The sequence below is a fragment of the Cimex lectularius genome, unplaced genomic scaffold (genome assembly GCF_000648675.2).
Source record: "Cimex lectularius strain Harlan isolate CLEC.00 unplaced genomic scaffold, Clec_2.1 scaffold15, whole genome shotgun sequence".
In the NCBI taxonomy this organism is placed as follows: Eukaryota; Metazoa; Arthropoda; class Insecta; order Hemiptera; family Cimicidae; genus Cimex; species Cimex lectularius.
The window spans coordinates 658,270-685,322 of NW_019392667.1; the positions used below are offsets into that span (position 1 = coordinate 658,270).

General features: G+C 34.8%; 1 protein-coding gene across 2 annotated transcripts; it reads left to right on the forward strand.

The window, feature by feature from the left end:
* The first annotated feature begins 132 nt into the window (after positions 1-132).
* LOC106673589 (SEC14 domain and spectrin repeat-containing protein 1-B) lies at positions 133-26,994 on the forward strand. 2 transcript variants are annotated; one of them, XM_014405740.2, is made up of 17 exons: positions 133-288; positions 14,541-14,638; positions 20,856-21,027; positions 21,084-21,276; positions 21,346-21,459; positions 21,519-21,690; positions 21,749-21,918; positions 21,974-22,129; positions 22,893-23,199; positions 23,262-23,352; positions 23,543-23,693; positions 23,751-23,873; positions 23,939-24,130; positions 24,186-24,352; positions 24,409-24,568; positions 24,626-24,823; positions 26,491-26,994. In XM_014405740.2, exons 3-17 carry the CDS (start codon positions 20,867-20,869, stop codon positions 26,734-26,736), a joined length of 2,601 nt encoding a protein of 866 aa, XP_014261226.1. In that variant the 5' UTR covers positions 133-288; positions 14,541-14,638; positions 20,856-20,866; the 3' UTR covers positions 26,737-26,994. The 2 variants fall into 2 exon arrangements, with proteins under 2 accessions (XP_014261226.1, XP_014261233.1); XM_014405747.2 differs by lacking the exon at positions 133-288 and adding an exon at positions 12,634-12,795.
* Positions 26,995-27,053: the final 59 nt, after the last annotated feature.

The window sequence follows — 27,053 nt, forward strand, 5'->3', positions numbered from 1 at the left end:
CAAAAATTGGTCCTCTGACTTTCACAAGACGAGGACCAAGAGCCGAAAGGGTGGAAAAGAGGCGAATGGTCCTTCTCCTACCACTTTGCCTCAGGACTGTACCCACCTTCCAGTGGTGGGAGCCCGTGGGGAGATCAATGTTACTCAGGCTCCCTTGCAGTCGTGAGTCGTCCAGTGGCCCTCATCAAGTTTCAAAACCGGCGTTTGTGAAAAATAAAAAAATCGGGGAAATTTCGAAAACAGGTTTTTTTAATAGTGAAAACGACTTCATAAGGAATTCCAAAAAAGGTAAGTCTTTAAAATTTCCACTCTTGATTGACAACATTTTTTAAATAAGGTTGGATATCTTGCCTGGGCAATTTTTTTCAACAATGGTTGAAGAAGAGGGCAAACAAATAAATGAGCGATTTTGACATTTTTAAACTGGCCCATACAGAAATGGGCTGATGTCAGCGCTTTCCCATCGCCTCTATCTCTAGCAAACCGGTTTGGTCCGATCAGCCGGGGGAAAACGACTGAGATGTATTTTAAGAAGAATCGTTCCATCAATTAATCTGACATTTACATTTTCATCCCCATTGAGGGAGAAATGACATCAAATTGCTCTCCTGCTGAAAGACCCCGTAGAAGCTGACTTGTCGCGTGGGAATGTAAACAGGAAGAACTCGACAGCTAATCGAACTCGCCCTTTTTAGCCCTGGGGGGCTCGCTGGCTAAACGCAGAAATACCGCTAGGTTTTGTATTAAAAAAAAATCACCTAGGTAGTAATTAATTATTTGTTCTACTACCGCGATTCTAAATCGACAATATAACCCTTTCCATCCTTAAAAATGTACATTCTAAACTTCATTTTTTTCGGTTTTCCTATGACAAATGTGTAATTTTAACCACTATCACATTTTTACTTTGATCTTCTCTTTCGGTCGTAAATATTCCTTCAGACTTTTTTTCAGTCAATTTGTTGGGATAAAACTAGTTTATTTTTGCTTTAAAATTAATAATTTACTGCTGCTTTATTTATTACTAAAAATTGGTCTATTCTGAATACATTTTTTTTGGCATGGTCGGAAACTTGGATTATTTAAAAGGTTTTTCTGTTTGACTAAGCTGCTATTTTTTTAAAGTTTACACTATCATTTTTTACCCACGTTCCAAATCGGATTTTTGGAAATATAATTTCTATGAACACTAAAGTTGAATTATGCCTTATATTGCCTTATTAAGAAATCTTGGCAGAAAAGTTTAAGTACCTACTTCGTCATTAAAGTTATTTAGGTTTAGTAAAAAATATTTTAAAAACATTTCAATATTTTTTAAAGTCCAACCTTTGCGAATTTAATTTTTGGAATATTTGAAAGAAACATGGAAAAATATATACATAAATCTACATATGTAAAAACTTTCACAATGAAATAGTTTCACATTTTCTTTTACTCGGTTTTTGACAAAGCGTTCACGATTTGGTGAAGTTACGATGTGAAATTTTAAAGTAGTTAAAAGAAAGTTAATGGTTTTCCTTCATGACAACGCAATTCGTAGCTCGACAGTAAAATTTGCATCAACTCAAAACGACATTTATGGCTTCATTAATTATGCTTATTACCTATTCATTATATTATTTAGCTGATAATTCTTTATAAAGTAACAAAACTACTGATTCGAAGGTTCATCAATTCTATAAGTTGGTGTAGTACCTAATGTCTCATTATTTTGAAATATTTTATTGGGGATTTACTGGCAACTGAACTTTAGTTAGAAGAATATACGAGATGTCTACACCACTACTTATGGGCTTTGGTCCCGAAGGGTTGTCACTCGCTGATGTGCTTACCCTAGGGCCTGTACCTCTTGCGAGTTTACCTACCCCATTATGCTGCTTAGTCGCTAGCATCTCCCTTAAGGCAGACGACCAGGAAATCATTGCTTCCCAACCAACGGGGTTAAGCTCCAACGGGGATTTTCATCCGCTAAGTAATATCAGCAGTAAATATAATATAACCATAACCACAATATAACCTAAAACTAACTAACTTCTATAACACAGTAGCATAAATACATTCACATCAATGTTCATTGCCCTCAGTCATTTAGTAGGTGGAGTATTCGATATTCTTCCCTTGATCTACACACAATACTAATAGACAAATCTAAGTTAGGGTCGACTTTTATAAATATTTCGCCCTAAACGCACACACTACCGTAGGGGCGAAGGTAACGCTATATTTCATCGACACCGCTCTGCACGCACACTAATAAATGCACGCACTGAAAGAATACACATAACCATAAACACGCAAAACACATCCACATACAATATTACGTTGATTAGATTTGACTAAAAATAGAGTGCAACCATGACATCAACCAAACAACCCAACCACAGCATAGTAATATCTTTTACATAAAAAATCAGGGCTAAGGTATAAATCATTAGAAATAGTTTCAAAGTCCTGATGATATTTTTTTTTCTTCGAAAGCGAAAGGCGTCAGCCTTTCTTTCTTTCAAATTCGCCTTGTCACATTAAAGTATATAATATAGAACTAAACGACAGAACCCATTATAACACAACCACTGAACACAGTTCTACTCGACATACCGAAAAATATGGAAATCACAAAACAACCCGATATAACCTCAATCACAATATTTCTTTAAGTTTCTTTAAAACGACAAGATGAGAATTGATTACAAAGAATGAAGAAGCTTAAAAATGCAGAGAAAGAAAATATTGAGAACTGGCATGCATGAAATGCATAATGTTACTGTTTTTCCATTATGTACAATTATTTTTGAATACACAAAGAAAAAAATGTGCTTGTTGATTAATGAACAGTAATGTACGAATTGGTGTGCCAAGTGCAGAACAGATTTTTTTTTGTGAAAAACAAATAACGCTTAGGAATTTAGATGACAGTCAAGGCAAAGCAATATAAGAATCAATTTTAAGTTATACGTAACTATCTTTTAAGAGAAATTAAACGTAAATCAATTTTAAGGGCATGGGATTAAAAGGAAATGCTTAGCGTTCGACGGGACTTGAGAGACATCCTTCCAATTCCCTTGAATATTGATCCGAACAGGTCTAAATTCAATTAAAAAAATAAATGTAATCTAAATTAGTAGTTTTAGTCGTATGTACTTCACAACACATCTCTTTAATTTACTTCACTTGGGATGGAAAGTAGTATTTCCATTTAGACTAAAACTTTAAATTTTGAGTAAACATGGGAAATAAATTGTGGTTGATTTTCATTGTTTTTTTTTTCCATAAAAATTAAATAAACTCAACGTCAAATAAAAGATGGATGCTTTAAATTAAAGAAAATCTCCAACGTTACACGTATACTGCCAATAAATTATTCACCCACGTCAAGCGCGAATAAGCATAATAGGCTGGATTATGGCAGAGTGGTCGACCGTGGCCGGTGTCCCAGTAGAACGGGATTTTTCCTGAAATTACCCACCCGAGAGCAAATTGCCTGTTAATATTTTCTACCCTAGATCACGTGCTCGGGATAACGGGCTAATTTAAAACACCTGGCCAAGAATCCCGTAAAAATTCTACATACTCATTAAGAACGTGCACAACTCTTTTTGCATAATAAGCAGCCCAAGGAATAAAGTACTAAAGTAAGATACAAACAAGTAAAATATCTTCTATAAAAAAATCTTCACTACACGTTGGTGTCTCAGACCAGAGGTCACACCACTTAACAATTCGTTTTTCTAAATAAATTTCAATTAAAAGTCCAATTTCCCCCTTTTAGTATAATACATATATGTAATCCTGGATTATTATAAAAAATCTTATCAACATAATGAGTAGTCTTGCCATCTAGGATCATTTTATCCTCACCTGCTGCATATAATAAGAAAATGTAAAATATCTGTAATGACTACAAGAAGAACTATACGGAAATATTAGGGACTCAACCCGAAAATGGCCCATTGACTATATACGGCAGTAATAAGTCCCAAATTATCTTACGGCTCTCTAATTTTGAAAAAAAGTCACAGGGACAATGAAATCAACCCCGTCAATTGCACTGGAAACACGCAAGGGGAAAGTTCTTTTAGGATCCAGAAACAATCAAACTGGATGGGAATTAAACAATTTGAACAACAACAACAAATGGGTTACACTGGCAAAAACAATAACAATAAGCTCGGGTAGCTAAGCAGCTTACATATGCAGCTATGCATTAGCATAAGTAAACAGGAGAAGTGGATAAATTCTAGAGATACTTATGCTAAAACAACCTTTACCAAGACTCAATGCGACAGTTAGAGGGTGCTAAACTCAGAAGAGCGATAGGACTATTTACCGGTCTCTGGCATCTGAGAAAACACCTAGAAAACATGGGCATATCAATGATGACCCATTAGTAGTTTATGGGATTTGGAGGAAGAAACAACTACCCATATCATGTTCAAATGCGAAAAAACCGCTCAATGGAGACATAACCTGGGATACAAAGAAAACTCAGGTAAAGGAATTGTAGTATCGACAGTATGACCTAGTACTTCTTAAGGGAAGAAGAAAACTCAAAAGTCGATTAAACTAAGGACCTAGGAAAGGATAATAAGTTAGATAGCTGCAGTTCTAGGGAACAAAACCTACACTTTTTATATTCCTTCATCTGGTCATTCTTCATAAATAAACCAACCACCAAACTACAAGTTCATCAGCATAAAACCCTCAACAAAATATCTAATAACAAATAATGAGACAACAAACAAACTTGTAAGAAAACACGAAATGTAAGGGAAAATACAATTAATTACAATTAAGTGGAGGAAAAACCTAAATCGTGAAGTTGTGCTCTGTTTTGTCGTGTCCTTTGGTTTGTGAAGCATGTCTTGCTTTGCTGTCATAATAGCTTTTGTTTTTTCTTTTAAGTATTTTATATTTTTTTACTCTATCGGATCATAGACTGTTGTGGCTTTTAGTGTTTGTGTTATGTTGGGTTCTGTGTGTCATGTGGTGTTTGTACTATTCTGTGGTTGATTGTGTCCTGTTATTTCATAGTTGGACTGGTTTGTTTCATGGGTTTTATATGTCGTTTATAGACAGAAAATAACGGCATTACACTATCCTGTATGCTATGGTTTTGGAATATTGTGTAGTTTTGTGCTTCTTAAATATTGACGTGCCTTGTAGAGTTGTGTCGTGTAGTGTTATGTCTGGTTCTGTCACATAGTATTATGTTGTGTACTTGCCTTATCGGGCGTTATTTTTATTATGATGTTTCACAATTAAATGGTAATCAACATAAATATAACACGGATAACCCAGGTCTATTAAATACATCAATATAACATCCTCAACATAATGTATACCAACAAATAATGAGAGTACAAATACACCAACTTATAAGAAAATATGAGATAATATGAATAATTACTATTAAGGGCAAATTTTGAAAAATAGGTGTAAATCGTGTAGTTTCTCCGTGTGTTGGGTTTTTTCTTCTTCTTCAAGTGCCATGTCCTCGTAGAACGTTGGCGATCAGTAGCGTGAACTAGTTTCGATCCAAAACTATTCTAAATTGATCAGCTGTGTTCACTGCGGACCATTGGCTTAAGTTCTTAAGCCAGAATGTTCTACGCCCTGGGCCACGCTTCCCATTTATTTTTCTTTAAAAGATAACCTGCAGCAGATGATATTTCTCATTGCGCATTGTGTTCAAAATATTTTCTTCTCTTTATGGTAATCAGGATTTCTAGCTTTTTATTCATCCGCTGTAATACAGCCACATTAGTGACTCTGGCTGTCCAAGTTATCTTCAGAATTCGTCTGTATGTCCAAATTTCGAATGCTTCCAGCTTCCGGCATAATGTGTCTGTAAGGGTCCAAGTTTCAACCCCATAGAGAAGTATACTAAATACATAAGATCGAAGTATTCGAGAACGAAGAACCAGAATTCCTGGTTTGTCAAGACTTTCGTCATTTTCTGTAAGGAATTTCTAGCTTCTTCGATTCTACAACGGATTTCGCATGCAGGGTCTCATTTATCCTTGACATAGCACCCCAAATATTTATAAGATGAATATGCTGCAAGTGCCTTTAATCAGTTCTCTAGGAATATAAGTGACGATAGTTTGTAGAAATCATGTTTTCTTTCATCATTGTTATTTATAAGATGATACTCTCTCAATTATCTCACTGCCAATCTTGCGAAGGTTCTGTGAACCATTTTGTTTTTTCCTGATAACTATCCATTTTGTCTTCTTCACGCTAAGTCGTAGTCCCATGGAACTGCTTTTTTTACGTTTTTCAATTCATGTTGTCTCGCAGTTGCTCTGTGTTGCTTCAGTGTTGTATTTTGTGATAGGTCATTTTAAAGTGAGAAAAGGTACATTATTTTTTGACTATAACCTAATTTTAACGGTATAAATTAAAAAAGAAGCAGTAAAAACTTAACATATCCTACATGAACACTGAATGAATTACAATAATATTTTCTCGTTAGTGTAAATTTTCACTTTTGAGTTTCTCTAAATTAACCGGAGCAATCTTCATTATCTTCAATTTCAGTTGTCAGTCGGGTTTCTTTAACGGAATCTTTAATACGAGCTCAAAGAAAACATTCCAGCGGTGTGAGATCATTGCATTCATCATGGGTCGACTGGTTGGACACGGATTTGAATTTCTGGATAATAACTTCATCTCATCTTTCATCGCATAGTATTACAGCAGTCGGATGAGGTTCATCGTTACATCGAAGTTGGAAGAGTTGAAACTTGAGCATATATAGCAGCGTATAAAATATGCGAACAAATGTGGGCCAATTATGCAACCACTTCTTGGGCGCTGGTGAAACAAAAGCAAGTCCTGATCCAATGGTCGATTTTCACAATAGGACATTAAAAGGTTTATTGTTTCATACAAAAATTGATCGCTTTTGTCTGATTTTATGTCATCATTATAATAATCGCTGTCTGAAACCATTGTCTTCTGCCTCCCAAACCAACGAAACGGAAGACTACCATAAATTTTGTTGTAAAACTAATTTTACAATATAAAGTTTGTTGTATAAGATATTTTATGATCACACATATAATTCCACAATTTGTGACATGACACTCGTTTATAATTACTATGAGAAATCTGAATGATGAGAAGAAATTATCATTTCAAATACATCATAGATTACTAAACATAAAAAAATGCTTCACGTTACAGCTTCAGCAGTAGCATGAAGTACAAACCAACTTTGGAAAGTAATTGTAAAGTGGATTTATACTTTTTTCTGATATTATATATCTTTCTCAGTAGAAGTCAAAATTGATCAAATCACTGTGACACAACGACTCTCTCTCTCTCTCTCTCTGAGTCGTTTGATAAAATGACTAATCGATACTAAGTCGTTGGGTGTAATAGCAGTCAATATTGACCAAATCACTGTGACACAACGACTCTCTCTCTCTATTTCTTTCTTATATGAACAAATTTAATCTCTCTTTCTCCCTCAGTGGTTTGATACACACACGCGCGCACACACACACACACACACACACACACACACACACACATACACACACACACACTCACACACTCGCACGCACGCACACACACGCGCACACACACGCGCACGCACACACACACACACACACACACACACACACACACACACACACACACACACACACACACACACACACACACACACACACACACTACACTATCTCTCTCTCTCACGCTCGCTCTCACTCACTCTTTCATTTCGCATTCTCACTCTCACTCTCCCCTATTTACAAGATGAAGTTGAACAACATTTTTTTCTTGCTGTGTCACAACTGTCTTGACAACATGGCAACGGTTCAGCTCGTTGCTGTTTGAAACTACAACCATAATGTGTGTGAAATGTCTTCAAACGTTGGTGCATTTTCACATCAAAAATTCCTTTGTTCAAGTTTATATTTGAATGTAAAATATGTTACGTCATCCATGAAAAGGTCTCGCAGATATCTGGTTGTAATGGAAATATTGCAGTCTCTCGTTAATTCGGCCGGTTAGAAAACGGATTAAGAAAGCCGCAAAGCAGCAATCAAGGCAGAGAAAGCCGCGGGGTTTGAAATTTTGCGGTTGAATAGCAGTACAGAAAAGGCGTTGCATTGTAAACAATTATTTCAACCTACTTTCACGACGATTTTGGTTCTTTTCAAAATGCCTAATTAATGTTATATAAGTATTTTTCATAAATATTTGTCAATCAGGAGAGTTTTTCTTTTGCTAGGTAAATATTGCCACAAATGTAAGTTCAAAGGTGCTTGTAAATCTTTTTAAAATGTATTTTTTTATAATACAAATAATTGAAGTGTTAAATTATCATAAGTACTAAAGGTACTAAAAATAACACGAATCTACGTATCAATAAATGTAATTTTATTTATTCAGATATCGTGAGATGCGGTCGGGTAATTTTGTAATTTTATTTGTCATGAAAATACAAAATACCCTAAATCTGTTGAAATGATTATACTTTTATAAAGGTTTGGGTAAATAGTTGGTTTATCTGTTATTTAACCAATCAAATATATAAGTAAACATACCACAAATGATGCAATATATTTGAAGTAAGGCAGATAAAAATTTGAAGTTCAAGGTTTTTATGATTATCTGATATTTAAAAGGCTCGAGCAACAACATTTATATGATGAAATTAGTTTTGTTTGACAAACCGTCTAAAGAAAATCTTATAAATTCTCTTTTGTTCCATCTTGGGTCAATGGTGACGAAAGTCTTTCTTCTACTATGACTTATTGTGCAATTGATCCTTCTTTGTATCCACACGCCAGAAATTGCACTACCCTTGGTCCGTTTAAAAATTAATCAACATAAACCGAACGAAAAAGATCAAATTCCAAATTATCTAATCCAATGACGAACACAATTTGACAATCGCTTTTCTTACTGTTACCATTCATAAATAAAAATAATAGTAAATACGAATAAAATATTGCAATTTATTTAGTTTACAGTTAGTACGAAATCTTATAAATATAACTTAAATATGGCTATACATTAACGAAATTAATATAGTATTGGATGGTATTGTTTGTGGAAAAATAGTATTGTTAACTGATACTAAATAAACGACGACTGAACTAAGTAGTTTTCTTAGAACTTTATTAGATTGTAATTAATGATGTTATTGCTGGTTATATGGGTTATATTACATACATAATTTATTTGGAACTATCTCGAGATCATTTACCATGATTACACGAGGAATTAAAACTATAGTGATCGTTAGTCAATGTTTATTCGGAGATCGTGAGACGCGATCTGGTATGTTTTAGAAAAACATTTTCTTTATCGTTCCAGCGTTTCGACCTTCATTGAGATCATCTTCAGGGCTCAAAGAGTTTGTTTTCCATGTAGATCTGTCATTCTTGTGTGTCGTGTTGAGAGTGCCAGAAGATGATTTCAATAATAATTCGAAACGTTGGCATGATAAAGAAAATGTTTTTCTAAAACCTACGTCACACAGACCGCATCTCACGATCTCCGAATAATCATTAAAACTATAGTTGGTCCCATTGAGAGAAAATTAGGAATATCTCTAATAAATGATCTAAATAATTCAGATTAATTAGTGTGAAAATATTTCAATCCTGCCTACTTCTCTCCATCAACATATCATTAATGACAACATGTAAATAAAGCGCGTTTAAACATTTATTAACAGTATGAATGTTAACTGTTTATTTTTCATTATGAAAAGCCCCCAGGGTTTTCGTCCAGATCGCGCTGATAAATCAGTCACGATTGATGATTTATCATTTTCGCTCTCCAGTCGAGCAAAACCGATGTATGCATCGGATACTTAACATCAAGGAAGATTAATTTTATAAATCTTTTTATGTAAGGTTTTGGTTGAAATGAAATTGTCAAGAGCGGGATTCGAACCATTTCAACCAAAACCTTACATAAAAAGATTAATTAGTTGAAAGAAGTAATTTGATCAGTAGACCACTAAATATAATGGAATTAATTTTATAGTTGTCAGCAAGTTGATTTTCCCTGTTTGTCCGAATTTCCTCGTCGTTTGTAGAGAGGCGGTGATTTATTTTGTTTTAGAGAGGCAGACTGGTGGTTTAAAGAGAATTTTTGAGTACCTTGAGGTTGTTAATTTTTGAATTGGACTGCTTCTGCAATCTGCTAATTTGATTTTTGATTTAGACGACCGTTCCAGTAACAATCCTTGGGAGAGCGATTTTTTTGGAATAGTGGTTTAACGGTTCACAGATCTAGACCTTGTGGTTGCACTTGCAGTCCGCCGGTCCAAAAAGAATGCCAGGCGCGGTGCTGGTTTGGAGAAAGGGGTCGGGAATGGATCAAGGGCGAAGGCGACTTAGAAAGAAAGAGGGAATGGGAGAAGGTGGGACGGCCGTCTCCACGCCGCCCAAACCTACCGGTTTTCAAAGGTCGTTCCCTCGCCGCTGCCAAACACCTCCCAGGTTTCACATATCTGTCAGGCTGCAGACAAGCTTAATGGGGCTTTAAATCCTTTTTGGTATTTTTGAATCGGAGGGCGACTAGATGTGTGGCAAAACGAAGTCCGCATGAAATGTACGACTTTTTTTATTTCTGGTCAGGTAGATCAATTTATATCCACTCAGTCACAGTGTGGGAGAACAAGAAAGGACAAATAAAAAACACTGAAGCAGTAAACAAGCTAATATTGACTGCATATTCAACAAAAATTAAAACAAAGAAGAAGAAACATGGTCACAGGTGGACTTGCTCCTACTTGATAAGCTCGATTCTCAAGATAAGCTCAGGAACTGCATTAAAATCGATGTAAAGCCAACATTTACAGCATTAACCTCTTTACACTAAACAAATATCGACACATCATCTCCAACATAACTGAAACCTATTACGATCCTACTAAAATAAGTTGATAGAAAGAAATCACAATTAAGTAATATCTTTTGTATTATGACTTAGTTTTTAGACTGTTTGATTGTAATCATTTGATTAATTTCTATAGTCGGTTAGTATAGTTCCTTTTCTTCCTAGAATGGATTTTCATAAAATTTTTATCCAGGCAATAGACAGTACATTACACACGGTCTACCAACTTCTGTAGTCCACCCATTTAATTTGGAAACGATTAATTTTAGCAAAAAATTGTGATTAATTAGCCCCAAATTAATTTTGGCTAGGAATCGCGTGGTAGTAACATTTTCAACATAACTCCCTCATCTAGCTGGGAAATGACACTAACTTTGTTATTTTAAATGAGAATGTCATATTTTTATTGTACATTTCAATTTTAGAGCTTATTTTATGCGACTTCTACTGAAAGGAAAATTTTGATAGGAATGACTATTTCTGAGTTATGCCCGACGAAGAAGCGTGAGGAGGATATGCTTTTTGTAACAAGATGGCCCACTTCCTTTATTTAAAAAAACGATTAGCATTAGCAAATTAATTTAGAATAGGATTCGTCTCAGAATAGGGTAGGATCATGTGATTGCTTTTGCGCTTAGTTTATATTACTTTTTGAAAAAAAAAAAAAAAAAAAAAAACTTTGCCCAGCATCAACAAAATCAACAAGCATATCTCTCTTCTCGGCGCTTGTGTACATTTTTGTTGGAAAGCAGAACATGAAATGATTACCCGAGAAAACATTATTGTATGATAGAACCCAAATGATTACAAGAGGATTAACATCGAGAAAATAACAAAAACAAAAATTACAATAAAAGATGTCATTGACATTCGAAATTTAACTAGACATAACAGAACATAGAAACATTCATATTTTTTTAAAATACATATTTGCAATTAGAGAAGAAAGGTAAAACAAAATGGAAGATAATACCATAACTCGTTTAAAAGAAGTGAGAATATATTTTTGCTTGCAAAAAAAAAAAAAAAAGAACCAAAAAAACCGGGCATAACTCGGAAATGGAAAACTTTCCTCTCAGTAAAAGCGGCATAAAGTAAACTCTAGAAACAAATTGTACAATAAAAATATGGAATTATCATTTAAAATAGCAAAGTTAGCGTTACTACGAATCCTATTCTAAATTAATTTGCTAATGCTAATCGTTTTTTTAAATAAAGGAAGTGGGCCATCTTGTTACAAAAAGCATATCCTCCTCACGCTTCTTCGTCGGGCGTAACTCAGAAATAGTCATTCCTATCAAAATTTTCCTTTCAGTAGAAGTCGCACAAAATAAGCTCTTAAAATGAAATGTACAATAAAAATATGATATTCTCATTTAAAATAACAAATTAGTGTCATTTCCCAGCTAGATGAGAAAATTATGTTAATTTAAATTACTACCACGCGATTCCTAGCCAAAATTAACTTGGGGTTTGTATAACACAATTTTTTGCTAAGGTTAATCGTTTCCGAATTAAATGGGTGGACTGTAGAAGTGGATATATCCTGTATAAGAAAATAGTATTAAAAATAACTAAAGATGACCGGAGTACATCATTTATTTTTAACCTTCATGTGCGAAATCCAAGGCTGAAGAAGATTTAGTCGGAGGTGATTATTATTCAAGGGTAAAATGAGCTCAATTGTCTTTCAATGTTGAACATTTTTCAGTCAGGATTTCTTCAACGCGCATCAACTAATTTTACATTGTCGTTGTTTGAAAGTGTGCTGTTTACTGAAGAAGAAAATTGCAAAAGGCGTAACGTCAAGGTTAGAAGGCGAGCCTAGTCAACAACTTAATTTTGGATCAGATTCTCAGCCTGGAATCATCTTTGAAAAATCCGCAAAATTTATTCTGAAATTGCAAGGGGAAGAAGTGCATTTTTGTAAGTTAAAGGAGAATTAGCATTTTTAGCTTCGTGTTTACTTTACTTTTTCCAATTATGTGGTAGTTTGTTTTAGTGTGGTTGTTTTTTTTGTAAAAGTTAGGCTTAGATCATAGGTGAAGCCACACCCACATAATTCCGAACTGATTGCGCCCCAGGTGGAGTCAAAACTACATAAGTTTGCACCCCGTATGACGGTTTAAAAAAAAATACAATCGTTTATACCAAGATGAATCATATTTGAAGTTAAATTTGAACTTGACTTGTTGTAAACCTTGCCATCATTCATCATCAACATCAAGAACTAGAAATGGCTTGTAAAATAGACAAAAACCCTCATTTGAAGAACTTTATTACTATCATTATTCGGAAATTGTGAGATGCGGTCTGGTGTGATGTAGGTTTAAAAAAAACATTTTCTTTATCGTGCCAACGTTTCGATCTATATAGAGATCATCTTCAGGGCTCAAAGTGTTTGTTTTCTGCGTAATTGTGCTTTTCTTGCGTGTCGTGTTGAGAGTGCCCTCTCAAGGGGGTAATGTTGAGAATCTATGGATAGCTGCTTAAAAATTACTACAAAAAGCCTTGTCGGAATGTAATTATAATCGAAATATTAATCATAAATCTACGTAGTACTAAGATTGCCTACCTTACTCCAGGGTGCTTCAGCTTTTAACCGTGACCGGTTTTATCGTATATCTGATTATTTTTCGAATAACTATTAAATAAAGTAGCAAGGCTTGTGGTGTAAAGCCCTAAATCGCGGTTTCCCACTAATAACATACTCATCCTTCATTAAAGGGGAGGCGCAACCGGCTAACAGTAATTTTTGCGGTCTTTTTCTTCTACTTTATTTATATAAATGTGTGGTAAGCCTTATTTGGAGTAATCGGAAATCCTTGTTTTACTAGGTTGAGGATTATAATTCGGTCAAGGCAGAGGAGTTTTTTTTAACTCGAAAGGATAATTAAGTTCTTTTACATGCTAAGAATTCAAGTTATGAAGCTGCATGATTATCTTCTGGCGAAATATGCTTGTATATTAAGCAGGTTTTTGCGTACATCATCATCATCAACGTCAAAAAGTAGAAATGGCTAGCAAAATAGGCAAAAACTCTCATTTGAAAAACTTTATTATCATCCTTATGTCATTAAGGTCTGTTCATTACTAAGATGCTTAAATTTCTGATAACTGAAAGCATCAGAACCAAAACGCTTTGATATATAACCTTCTAAAACAAGTAATTTTATTATTGACAAAGTTTTTGCTAATTTATTATATGTTATATATAATAATTGTAATTATTTCATGTGCTTTCTGATTATTGTATGTGATAATCTTTTAAACCTTTTTATTGCGAAAGGAGAATCTGCTTACTGTTTTACAGATGAAAAACCCTTAAAATAACATACAGATTAGCAACTATCGTTTTTAGATTGATTTAAAATATTTAAAATAAGTAAAATGGGAGCTCTTGGTGAAAAAAGAAAATCATTCACGAACAAACATAAGTAAATAATGTTGAACGTTTGTTTTATGTTAAATATTCATAAGCGCGTGTGTATAATGGGTAAGTTGGATTCTCAAGCACGTTTCTGTCCCTCAATCAAAGTACATTAAGGCAGTAGATTTGTATGTTTAGTAATGACCGTGAAAACCAATGGTTCCCAGGCTAAACGGCCTCTTGTTTTATTGTTTTTTGAAATAAGTAAATCGTAATGAATTTGTTTTTGTTTTTGTTCCAGTGCCATGAAGCAAAAGAGGAAAGTCACGCTGGTGACACGACCCAAGTACGACGAGCGAGGCCCTTCGACGCTGTAAAATGCGACCCAAAGGTTGATAGGTCAGTTGGTTTTATAATCACTTGGAGTGATCAGGTTTGCATATTTTCTCGATCAGACGTGTTCTGGCGATCCGTCAACTTTAACGGTGCTTTGATTCATGGATGCTTGTTCCTTTTGTAATTTATAATCAAGTGAGAGGACTTGGGATTAGGTATTTGTTAACTTTGAATTAACAATTATTTAAAATCGTCGGATAAAACTTCATTTGGACAAGGGATAAAGTAAAAAATCAAGCTTTAAGACAATATTGAAATTTGAAACTCCTACAAGTTCAAGGAGGTAAAGAAAGGCTGTTGTAAAAGAAAAGCACTCTATTTACTACCTTTCCCTCTCTCTTTCTCTCTGTGTCTAAATCTATGTACATGTATCTTTCTTTGTAATGTACCCCTGTAAATCTCTGTAAATTCTTCTGTGTGTGTCTCTCCCTCTCTCTCTCTCTCTACATCTCTCGCTCTCTTTCTTTCTCTTTCTCTCTCTTATTTTTCTGTGTCTCAATTTCCCTTTCTTTCTTTCTCTCTCTTTCTGTTTCTAAAGCTCCCTTTCTCTCTCTGTTTTTCTGTCTGTGTGTATTTTCTCTCACTTTCTTTTCTCACTCTCTCTCTCTCTTCTCTCTCTCTTTTTGTCTATGGGTGTATTCTCGCCCTTTCTTTCTCTCTCTCTTTCTCTCTCCCTTGGGATCTGAGATAGGTCCATGTGGCCAAATAAAACAATCTATCTATCTATATCTCTATCTTTATCTTTTTTCTTACCCTTTCTCATTCTCTCTTTTCCTCTCGTTTTCCTTCTGTGAATCTCTCTATCTATCTACCTCTCCCACGGTGGCTCTAAGAGAGGTCCATGAGATTCATTGATGCGTGGTTAAATAAACCAATCTCTCTATCCCTCTTTTTTTTTCTCACTCTCTCTCCATTCTCTTCCCTTTCACTTTTTCTGCGACTACTCTCTTTCTCTCTCTCTCTCTCTCTCTCTCTCTCTCTCTCTTTCTCTCCAAATCCCACGTTGTTGGAAGTAAGAGTACGAGAACTAACGATGTGGCTAAACAAAGCGTCTCTCTCTCTCTCTCTCTATCTCTCTGACCAACTCATATGCAGGACTAGCACGGGCTTAAACCAAAAAAAGCATCCCTATTTCGGGTACAGAAGGTGTGCACATATACGACAATATAGACATACAAACCGAAAAGAAACATACCGGAAGAGCACATATAATTAAAGATAGACTAGAAACTAAACTCAACCCATTGTCATTCTTAATAAATCATTAAACCTACCTTGTAATTACATTTGTTCATGCTGATTGTAAGTAATTAAATTTAGGATCAGCCGATGGAATTTTTCCATTGTTTGTTAATAAACTACAAAAACAACATCATTAGGTAAAAATAATTCTAACGTATCTATAGAACATATATAAACCAACAAAGGCAGAGAGGAATCACACCTAAACTCGCACGAAAAATACCGTAACTCACATGATTTTGTTACAGACTCAACACTTGTTTATTTTAAAACACAATAAAATGATATATGTATCTTATATACTATATGTTTATTTCAATAATTTGTTCAGACTCAATAGTAAAACGTCGAAATACCCTTTCTCCATTGTTTGTTAATATGTAACAAACGAAAAACTACAGGTCGTACATTTTATCGGTTTATTTGCACTTGATAAAATCGTTCATTATTATTTTTGACATCGCAATAGTAAAATATGTCATTTTTCCATGTTTTCTCTGTAATAATTTTTTTTAAGGTACGTCAATGGCTCGTTAAACAAGACAGGGTTAAAAAGAGCATTGCCCAATTTGGAACGGTCCAGGCGCGGGTAACGGTATTGAAACAATTAAAACACACAGTCCATAACAAACTTGCGATAAAGATCCTTTTAAAAAATCATTCCCCAGGCCGTTGAATAGGAAATTATTTTACAAAGTAATCAGGTTTACTTGAAATTGATTAAGTTCAATGAAATACCAAGTTTTAGAGATAATCGGTTATATTCCAAAATTTTCAATCATGTTTTGATGATTATGATCGCTTCGGGTTTTGTAAATCTCTTAGACTTTCTAAAGAGGCCCACAGCTGGAATAAACCTACTAATGTAACCGCATGAACCAACATTATAAATCATCCTTTTTATGAAAGTTATTCCCTTTTGACCTTTTATAACGAGATTAGCCGGATCAAATGATGATTATACTAGGATTAAAAAATAAATAAATATATGTTGACGTTGAAGTTTGTTCGAAAATAATCCCAGAACGGTGTAACGTTACGTGGATGTTAATGTCAGGTAAATAATGACAAAATTGTAGGCTCGCTTGGAACGATAGTGATAGTAGTAATTAGAAAGTAAAACGTTTATCCTAGATAATTGAAACGGCGAAAAATAAGACGTATCCTGCTCTAACGAGCCGTGTCGTAAACATACTTATGTTATCTACATGAAAAAAATCATTAATCATCCTTTTATGTAGGCTTTTCCCTTTTGACTAAAAAAGAAGAAAAAACAGAGGCCGCTGTTTATTCGGTGAAACTCATTCTCGTCCTAGCTGTAACGTGTAAAGGGATAAGACCCCGTGATCATCAGTGGGATTTCGTTTCATGGCCAGGCGTCATTGGATTCTCAACGATAGGGGTGACCTTTTCTCGAGGAATGTGAAATACCCGCTGACATTCACGCGAAAGACAAAGAAAACATGCAGATTTCAAACGATCACGTTTTTTTCCAAACATCTTATCAATAGATAGGGTTAATGTTTTACAGAAACAAATTAACTTTGAACTATCAAACAGAAAAAATTCCGCCAACTAGGACATTACACTTTGGCGCTTATTTTTGTTAGCATAAACAATGATTGTGTATAAATTTTATTTTTCTGTGTAGTCTTAATAACTTAAAATAATTTGAGCAATTATTTATCACAATAAAGATAAATTATTAAGAACTATGCAATTATCCAACAAGAAATTGATGAAGAAATATCCTGAAATATTTTGACAATATTCTTTGGAACACACAAATTTTTTTAAAACATGAAAAACTTTCTTTTTAAAAAATTTATTAAGCTGTATTTTTAAGAATTTTATAGACAAATAAAATGTATATGTAAACTACATTTTTCGTAAGCTTTCTTTGTATCTAGAGCGTTTTTCCATCAAATTAACTAATTGAACTCTAAATTAACTGTTTTTAATTTCAAATTAACCCTTCTTAACTGCAAATTAACTTTTTTGAGCTTAGCACTTCTCGCAGTCCACCGGTGATTCCAGCTTTTGTACTTTACAATAAATTTCCTGCAGACCTCGAGAATCACCCTTAATTAAATATTAACTTTTTTAATTTAAAATAAACCTCTTTTAACTTCAAATTAACCATTTTCAATTTCTAATCAACTATTTTTAAAAGTACTTCTTTTATATTTTTCAAAAATTCTCAAATTGAATGAAGATCAGGTAGCAGAAAGTTTACTTTTCATGCTTATATTTCATACTATCTCCAAATATTTTTTTAATGCTTTAAAGGAAAGGTTAATTTAAATGTTCAAAAAGTTAATTTGAAATGATGAAAGGTTCATTTGAAGGTAAAATGATTAAGTTGAAATGAAAAAAGTTGTTGAAAAAAACGGTTAATTTGAAGTTAAAACGGGTTTGTTGGAAGTTAAAAAAGGTTAATTTTAAGTAAAAAAGGGTTTTTTTGAAGTTAAAAGGGGTTAAATTGAAAGTTAAAAAAGGTTAATTTGAAGTGAAAAAGGTTTTTTGAGGTTAAAAAGGGTTAAATTGAAAGTTAAAAAGGTTAATTTGAAGCTAAAAAGGTTAATTTGAAGCTAAAAAGGTTAATTTGAAATTAAAAAGGATTAATTTGAAGTAAAAAAAAGAGTGTTCGAAGTTAAAAAGGGTTAAATTCAAAGTTAAAAAGGGTTAAATTCAAAGAAAAAAGATTAATTTGAAGCTAAAAAGGGTTTGTTGAAAGCTAAAAAAAAATTAATTTGAAATAAAAAAAGGGTTTGTTTGAAGTTAAAAAGGGTTTGCTGGAAGTTAAAAAGGGTTAAATTGAAAGTTCAAAAGGTTAATTTGAAGCTAAAAGGGGTTTGTTGGATGGTAAAAAGGTTAATTTGAAATAAAAATGGTTTGATTCAAGTTAAAAAGGTTAGTTTGAAATTACAAAGGGATAATTTGACGGATAAAAGCTAAGTTCAAAATAGTTTAGTACAAAGTTTATTTCATAATTATTGCATCTAAAAATAATTAAAAACACTTGTTATTTACTGAGTTGTAGGTTTTTAAAAAATGTAGGTTTTCATACTATACTACGCGAAAAATACAATCTGTTCCTGTCGGGGGAAAAACGTTTGGTCAACAATTATCTGGGTTAGCAAAGATTTAAATAAATTTGAATTCGTACTCAAAAAGGGCTAACAACTCATTGTCTCCACACAATAATCCTTCCTGAAGAAATCTATTATTTAACACCACATCCGGCACCTATCGCGGAAGGCACGTACCTAATCCAGCCCGTGTGCCCGCGCCTTTTAGAAAATAGAGTGATTATCATAACAAAATGAACCAAGGACGGTGTTTAACACCATTGTACTTTTATAATTAGCTCCTCGGCTCAACACCTTTCCAACACGGAGCTTCAACCTCCCGAAACGGATATCTGACACGTCATTAAAACGTTTGTTTTTTGTTGGGCCTCGGCTCGTAATGATACATTATTGTACCGTGTTGGGTTTGAAATTACCTCTTTTGTAATTACAGGTTTTTATGTGATTTTTTATTTTCTAGAAAGTTAGGAGGTAGAAACCGGTGATAATGTCCAATAGGACCCTATTTTTTAATGTTAGAGAACTTTCAAGTTTTAAACATTACAAATTTTCCAGATATGATAATAATTATAATACTTTATTTGTGCCAAAGTATAAACGTTACAAATATAAATTAGAACAACTTGTTTTTAGAAGTCGTGAGGAGCTGTCAAGAATGAAGTAGTTTAGAAAAACACCTTTTTCATTTTTTGCCGACCTTTCGACCTTTATTCGGGTCATCTTCAGGGCATAACGTGTGGAGCTATTCTCGTGGTGTCATATTAGTTTTATGTGAAAGTACTGTGGACATCACACAAAAGTTGCCAACAACGCTTTCACACAAAATCAATATGACACACAAGAATAGCACCTTATGGCCTGAAGATGACCCGAATAAAGGTCAAAAGGTCGGCAAAAAATGAAAAAGGTGTTTTTCTAAACTACTTCATTCTTGACCGCTCCTCACGACTTCAACAAATTATGAAACCACAGGTCACTAAGAAACACACATAAGAGATCATCTTTAAACTAATATGTCGTGAGAAGGATTTATTACTTAATACAACTTCAACCGTTTTTGAATAAGCAATATTTACTAGGTCATCTTAATTATTTGGTTGAAGGCTTCCTTTCTAAACAAATTACGGATAAAGCACCATGAAGCAGTGATGACCAGACGGATTCTAAGCTTTTTGTAGCTTTCAATACCTTTAACAGAATACTTCAAACTGAATTAGAACGATGCAAATTACTTTCAAATGTTTACACGGATGCCGCCATCATATTCAGCAAACTCTGGCCCAAGGGCCCTCAGTAATCTCCAGGACAATCTCGTTTAGAAGAATGGTTCAAGAAATTGAAAATTAAACTCTACGAAATTAAATCGTAGCAAAATGCTACAGCAAATAACCTCACCCTTCGCAGTGCCCCTTCGCCTCCATTCTAATCAACTCTGTTCTCTATACAGCAGTCAATGACGTTCGTATTATGGGATATCATATCGACAAAGGACTTACTTTGAACTCCCACACTCGATTCAAAACAATGGAACATTCGATATAAACCATACAAAGGGCTATTTGACAACAGATCAAAACTCTTAGTTCAACAAATATGGAGGTACGGAATCGAAATTTTGGATTCAATCAAGTGGTCCAAAATCCTTTTAACCATTGCCCATGCTATTGTCCTTCGTATAGACTTCCGAATATAATTTTTACAATCATAAAAAACTAGACCACCTAACTCAGCATCTTTTATTCCGACCGTCCCGACAATCCTGTAGGCGTGTGGTTGGTTTGCCACAAACCATAAATGGCAGGTCAGGATGATCGGAGTCGTTCAAATCACCTCGCAGGCTGCAACAAAATATCTTTATAATTGATTAATTGTGATGTTACTTATAGATGAGGGCGAAATGAACGATGACATCGCGCGTCTGGTCGGAAGCTTGAGGGTTCCAGGAGGACGGGACAGACAGGGCAAACCCATCATCCAGGTCACGACGGCCGTCGACTTGGCCTCTTTCGACAAAACCCAGCTCGAAAAATCTGTCCAATATATCCTGTCCATATTCAGGTAAAGATGTTGACCGAGGGAATTCAGTTGAAGGTACTGATTAACAATTGTTGCAGTGATGAGACGAGGCGAAAAGGGCTGACTTTTGTAGTTGACGCTCAGAAGAGCAACTGGCGTCTCACCAGGCTTTGTATCCGTCACCTCCTGCAAGGCTTGAGCGAAGAGACTGCGACGGCCATTGTCATTAGGCCCGAGGCTTTTTGGGACAAACGCGTTGACAACTGCACCAGAGTCTGCAAAACATTCGAGGTATAAAAAAGAATATAAGAATATCACAATTTATTGGCACAACTATACTTTATTATATTCTATTTGTAGCCAATTTATATTCCTCAATCACGACTGGTCAAGCACATTGAGCTTTCACAACTAACTGAAGATTTGGGTGGCTCTCTTGAATATGACCATGCGAGCTGGCTCCAAGACAGAACTGTACGTTCTTAATTAACCAACGTTTTAATTATTAAAAATTGATATGTTTATATTTACAGAAAGCGGAAAGGTTCTTTAGAGAGAACACCGAAACCCAAACTGAGTTGGAGCGTGTTACGAAAATTTTAACTGGGGCTCGTCAAGGACTGAACAATGGTGCTAGGACAATGACCCAGACATCGGCTACTTACAACAATACTTGTTATATGGCGAACAGCCTTATACAAGAAGGTAGTATATACAAGACAACATTCAATGGAAATGTTTATTCTCGAAATGGTAAATTCAGGAAGAAATATGCTGGACGATTTTGGTATTGCAAGGATAACAGATGTTATCGGTCAGGACATCCTTGATACGAGGGCGAAAATTGACAAACAGCTTGGCCTAGCTCGGACAAGATTGCTCGCTTTGCACCAAGCTTGGACAAATTTACAAAAGTCCATTGCTGATGCTAAGGTACAATTTTTTCTTTTATATAAACACTTAGAACTAAAAACAATTTGATTAACAGGAAATAACGAAATTGGAATCTGGTGTGAAGAAGGTCACCGAGTGGCTCTTGACCAAAGGAGAAGACCTACTATCGTCTCATAATGAAGTAGGGTTCGACATTGCTTCAGCTGAAAAGCTCAGAAGGGACCACGAAGCGCTCGAGCTGCTTTGCAGAGTAATGATTATTTTATATTTTAAAATGTTTTTTGCATCGGCCTTAAGCTACAGACGGCATCTCTATGTCTCTATGACTTCCGGAGGACCACTCCACCAAACTTCGAAAGAGGAGGCATCGCTTCCCCACCCGGGGGTACCAATCTGTGCAATGCACGGATCTTCTCCCTGTTCTTTTATCACATTTTTTTGGTAGCTACGACACGAAAGATGTGCATGTCATTGCCACCGTCCACATCATTCCCGGTTCCGGATTGGGATGTCCCGCACTACAGATGAAGGCCCATCGCGCTGGGCCACCTCCACGTCACCAAGCCCACGTCCCTCAGTCCTTAGTTATAATAAATAATAAATATAATAAATGTAAATTAATAAAGATAAAAATTTGATCATTTCAGACCTAATGGTCTATATTTTCGGGAACGTCGCCATCAATTTGGAAACGTCCAAATTCGTTGGTACTAGGATCCCCGGAGGTTGTCTGTCCGAGAACATCCTGGCAAACTGTCACTAGTCGAAGCCAAGCAGAAATTAATAAAACATTAAAAGAATAATTACCGCCAATAATCAACTTCTTACAAGAAATAATAAATTTGAAACAAACAATCGTAATGTAGAAATAGAAATAGTTTTTTTCTATACTTAGATAAAATGGCTGTATCAAACACGATCCTTCAGCTGTCGTACCAGTTCGAAGGCCGGTGCAAGATTGTTTTTGATATTTTATTTATGAATTTCGCTCTTAATTATTTTTGCAACTATAGGAAACATACGGTCATTATGCAGAGCTCTTACACAAAATGAACGGCTCGACTCAGTGTGGCATCTCGATCCCTGAGGACCTTCAAGCCCAAAGGGACTTCATGGACTTTGTCATAAGAAGCTTTGCAACAAGGCTTGAAAGGAGACGAAACATTCTAATCTCTTCGGCAAGGTTCTTCCGATTGGTATCTGAGTATTTTCAGACGACGAGTGATGTTTATGAAAACCTAGTCATGACTCCGGACCTGGAGGAATTGGAAAAAGCTCACGGAACACTTTTGCAATTACAAGAAAGCCAATCAAATATAGGTAAATATTTATAATTTTCAAGTCGTCCTTGATTCAATGAATGTATTGAAATATTTTTTTAGATATGCTTGAAGATGCTTTGGTACGAGAAGGAGAAAAATTGACTGATCTACTGGCCATGCCTGTTAAGGATGCACTTGGAAGAGAAATTAGGTAAGAAAATATAATATAAAAGTTAACGAAATCTCGGAAGATGGTCGTTATTCATTGTAATTTCTAAAAAAATTAAGCAAATTAAATCAATGTTCTTAAGAATGTACTTAAGTTTTCATGCTCATAAAAAATTGGTAGTTTGTAGTTGGATTTAATTTTGTTAGTTCTAAAATGAATTTAATTGATCAAGGGTTGATTATGGAGCAGACATTTTGAACATCAGGGAGATTCTGGATATGACAAAAGCGAGAAGTGAATTGTTCAGAGACAACGTTGAACTTCAGAGGATAACTTTGGAGCAAGCTTCACATATTTATTCCTACGAAAAAGATGCGGCGCAGGTATTTAAATATTTCATCGCTTTGTTTTTATTTGATTATAAATGATGTAAATTGTAGGCTGTAGTATGGCTGGATGATCTGTTTGATGTCATGATGAAATCACATTCTCAAGTCGGCTGCAACGTTTTAGAAATCCAACAGCAAAAAGATGACCAACAAGCTTTTGAAGAGACCGCTAAGGTAATTTTTAAGCTGCATACTATTTTGGTACAACTTGATAACAATGTTCTGCTTGATTTTATTAGGGAACGTATGAATTTGGATCTCAATTATTAAGAGCCGCATTATCACTGCGGCACTCCTGTAAACTCACCGATGCACCCAATTTGGATTTGAGCGTAAAATTAGAAGAGTCGTGGCAACGACTCCAGACGGCTGGCCATCATCACATGACGAGACTCAGGGTGACAGCTGTCCTTCATCGGTCTCTAAATAAAGTAATTCATCGATCGAAATATCACTGTAACGTGAGTTTAATTCATTTCGTTTTAGCATTGCCAAGAGCTCATCGAGATGTCACGTAAGGTGGATCGTGTCAAAGACGATGTCCTCTTGAAGCTTTTGGAAAGAAGGGAAACGGTTTTGCTCGAAGTCGCCCGCATGATCAGACTAGCCCGATTGCTCAAAAGTAGGCTGAAAGAACCTCTATGCGATCAACAGTACGTCTACAAGTCTTAATTAAACACGTAATTTTTCTACAAAAAAGTATTTTTAGGAGTGGACTGGGTGTTGACTACAACCGGAGCGCGGTCGATGCAATTTCTGAGCGCGTGGCCGAAGTGATAGCACTCGCGGAGCAACTTGACGCCGCACTTTGTTCCTACCACGAAATAGGGGACATTTCCGATATACTCGATACTTCTCCGACGCAAGATGTTCGTAACCTAGTATTGATAGTCAGTCTATCGCGGGCTAATAATTTGTTTTTGCAGGACTGGTACGGAAGTCTGGACAAGAGCAGTTCGAGCAGCGGTACGCCAAGAAGTGGAAGTCATAAGACCTGCTGCGAGGAGGATGAGTTCATAACTGCTAGTGAATGTACTTGCACTCCTCCTTCCCGCAGCTCATCTTTTCACACTGCATCTGAAGGAGAAGTTTACACTCCTCCTTGGTGGTCCGACAAGTTTCAGGTATTGATTTAGCACTCTGTTGTGCTTTCTACACAATTTTTTGTTAAAATGTGGATCAATCTTGTGTTAAATTAAAGTAATAAATTGAGAAAGCTAAATCTAGATACCAAAGGAGTTTCCATGACCGATTATCGTGACAATTTCTGCACAAAGTTTTTAATCACAACATGACCGTGTCAAATAATAAATTGAAAGTTAGTAAAATCACAGACCTAACTAAGGTCCTAAAAAAAGGGTTTTATAATGGAAAAACCAGACCGAATCAAGTATGAATCAAGTCCACCAATCAATATTATGAATGTGTAATATTTAGAGATAGATAATTAATGATTATTTAGAGATCGTGAGATGCGGTCTGGTGTGATGTAGGTTTAGAAAAAACATTTTCTTTGCCGTACCAATGTTTCGATCTTTATTGAGGTCATCTTCAGCGCCTGGGATGTAGCGTATGTGTTCGGCATGTAGAGAAAAGTTAACTTAATTGAAAGGTGTCTTTCTTTGGCTACATAGAGAGCGATTAGGAACCTAAAATGAAAATTGTGTGAATGTTTATGTCCTCTATTCCAATTTTCTGGGGAATAAGAAGCGTCTTTTTACATATACATAAAGTTTTTTTAAAAGTTAATATTATTATTGTTTACATAAAACGATTAACTTGATGAGAATGTATTTATAAGCGTGACTGCGAAATGTCCTTGTTGTAGTCGCTGTTATAAAAAATAAAATAAATGCCGTAAGACTGATTTGACAGATTATCAATTACACTTACAAACTGATTGATTACCAATTTATGTGCTAATATAATCAACATTATATATATATATATATATATATATATATATATATATACACATTCTATATTACATTGTATAATAGGAGATAAAAGCTTCCTTTAATATGAAAAAATCGTGTAGCTTGAACACAGATTTTTCTACTCGTGGTAAAAACATCGCAATCACGCTTATAAATACATTCTCATCAAGTTAATCGTTTTATGTAAACAATAATAATATTAACTTTAAAAAAAACTTTATGTGTATGTAAAAAGACGCTTCTTATTCCCCAGAAAATTGGAATAGAGGACATAAAGATCTTAGGATTTTGTTAAAAAAATTAAATAGATTTTCATCTCAAAGGCTTTAATCAACTTAGGTGATATAAACACCAAGTTTGGTAGGAAAAACGAGAATTTCTTTTTACCGTCAAGGAGACGCCAACCAAATTTACTTCCCTCTAAAAACTATTGGTCCCAATCCAAAAACTACGAAAAACAATTCTCAAATAGTCTCAGGAAAGGAAGTTGACAGTTCGAGGGGAAATCCTTCCGTTCAATGTCAACTTTAAAATGTATATAAATTTTTTTAAATGCATATCGTTGGCAAATAATATTCGAATCTTTATTGCTATTATTCTTGTTGCAAAATTGATAATTTTTAATTCTTTTTTTAGTGTTTATGTACGTTTACATATTAATAAACTGTGGGTTCATAATCCTCCCACATTATAGATTTTTATGTACATATCTAGTCAAGATATGTAATTGGGAACGCAACCCCTCAGGTGGTCTATCGACCATGAGTAAATTTTACGATGATTTGTGTTGTTGTTGCTTAGTTGTATTGAAGAAATAAAAATAGTTATTCATATCATTATTTTTTTGGTTTCAGGATGAATCAGAAGTCGCCGACGATATAGAATCACAGACGCAGAACACCAGCAAAGAGGAGATCCTCACCCCCGATCCGACTGCAACGGTGAAATTAAATCAGGATGACAAACTGCCAACACCCAACGAGGAACCCACCGGTGCGAAAAGTCCAGCAACAGTTCTAGAACCGACTAACAATGTCCAAGACAGTGCTCAGCCCGTGTACAAAGGGATTGCCAAAAGAGCTTTAACCGGTGTCTTTTAACTTATCTCACATTAATATTTTATTGTGTAAAATACGTTGTGAACAAAAGACTAAACATGTTTGTTTTTAATATAGAAAATAATCAAATGAAGCTCATATGTCAATTAACTTATTTAACTTTATTCTTCTTGCCTATTGTGTCCTCTCAGATTGATCTGCTCAATGAAAAAAAACCTAGAAGTAGTCATAAGGAAAAAACTACTTTTCTTATAGTATATTTTGTTATATATTTTTGTTAATAAATATATTTTGGGCTGACTCAATTGATCTTGAATACTTTCCACACGAAAACAGTGAAAACAAGTATAAAATAGCTT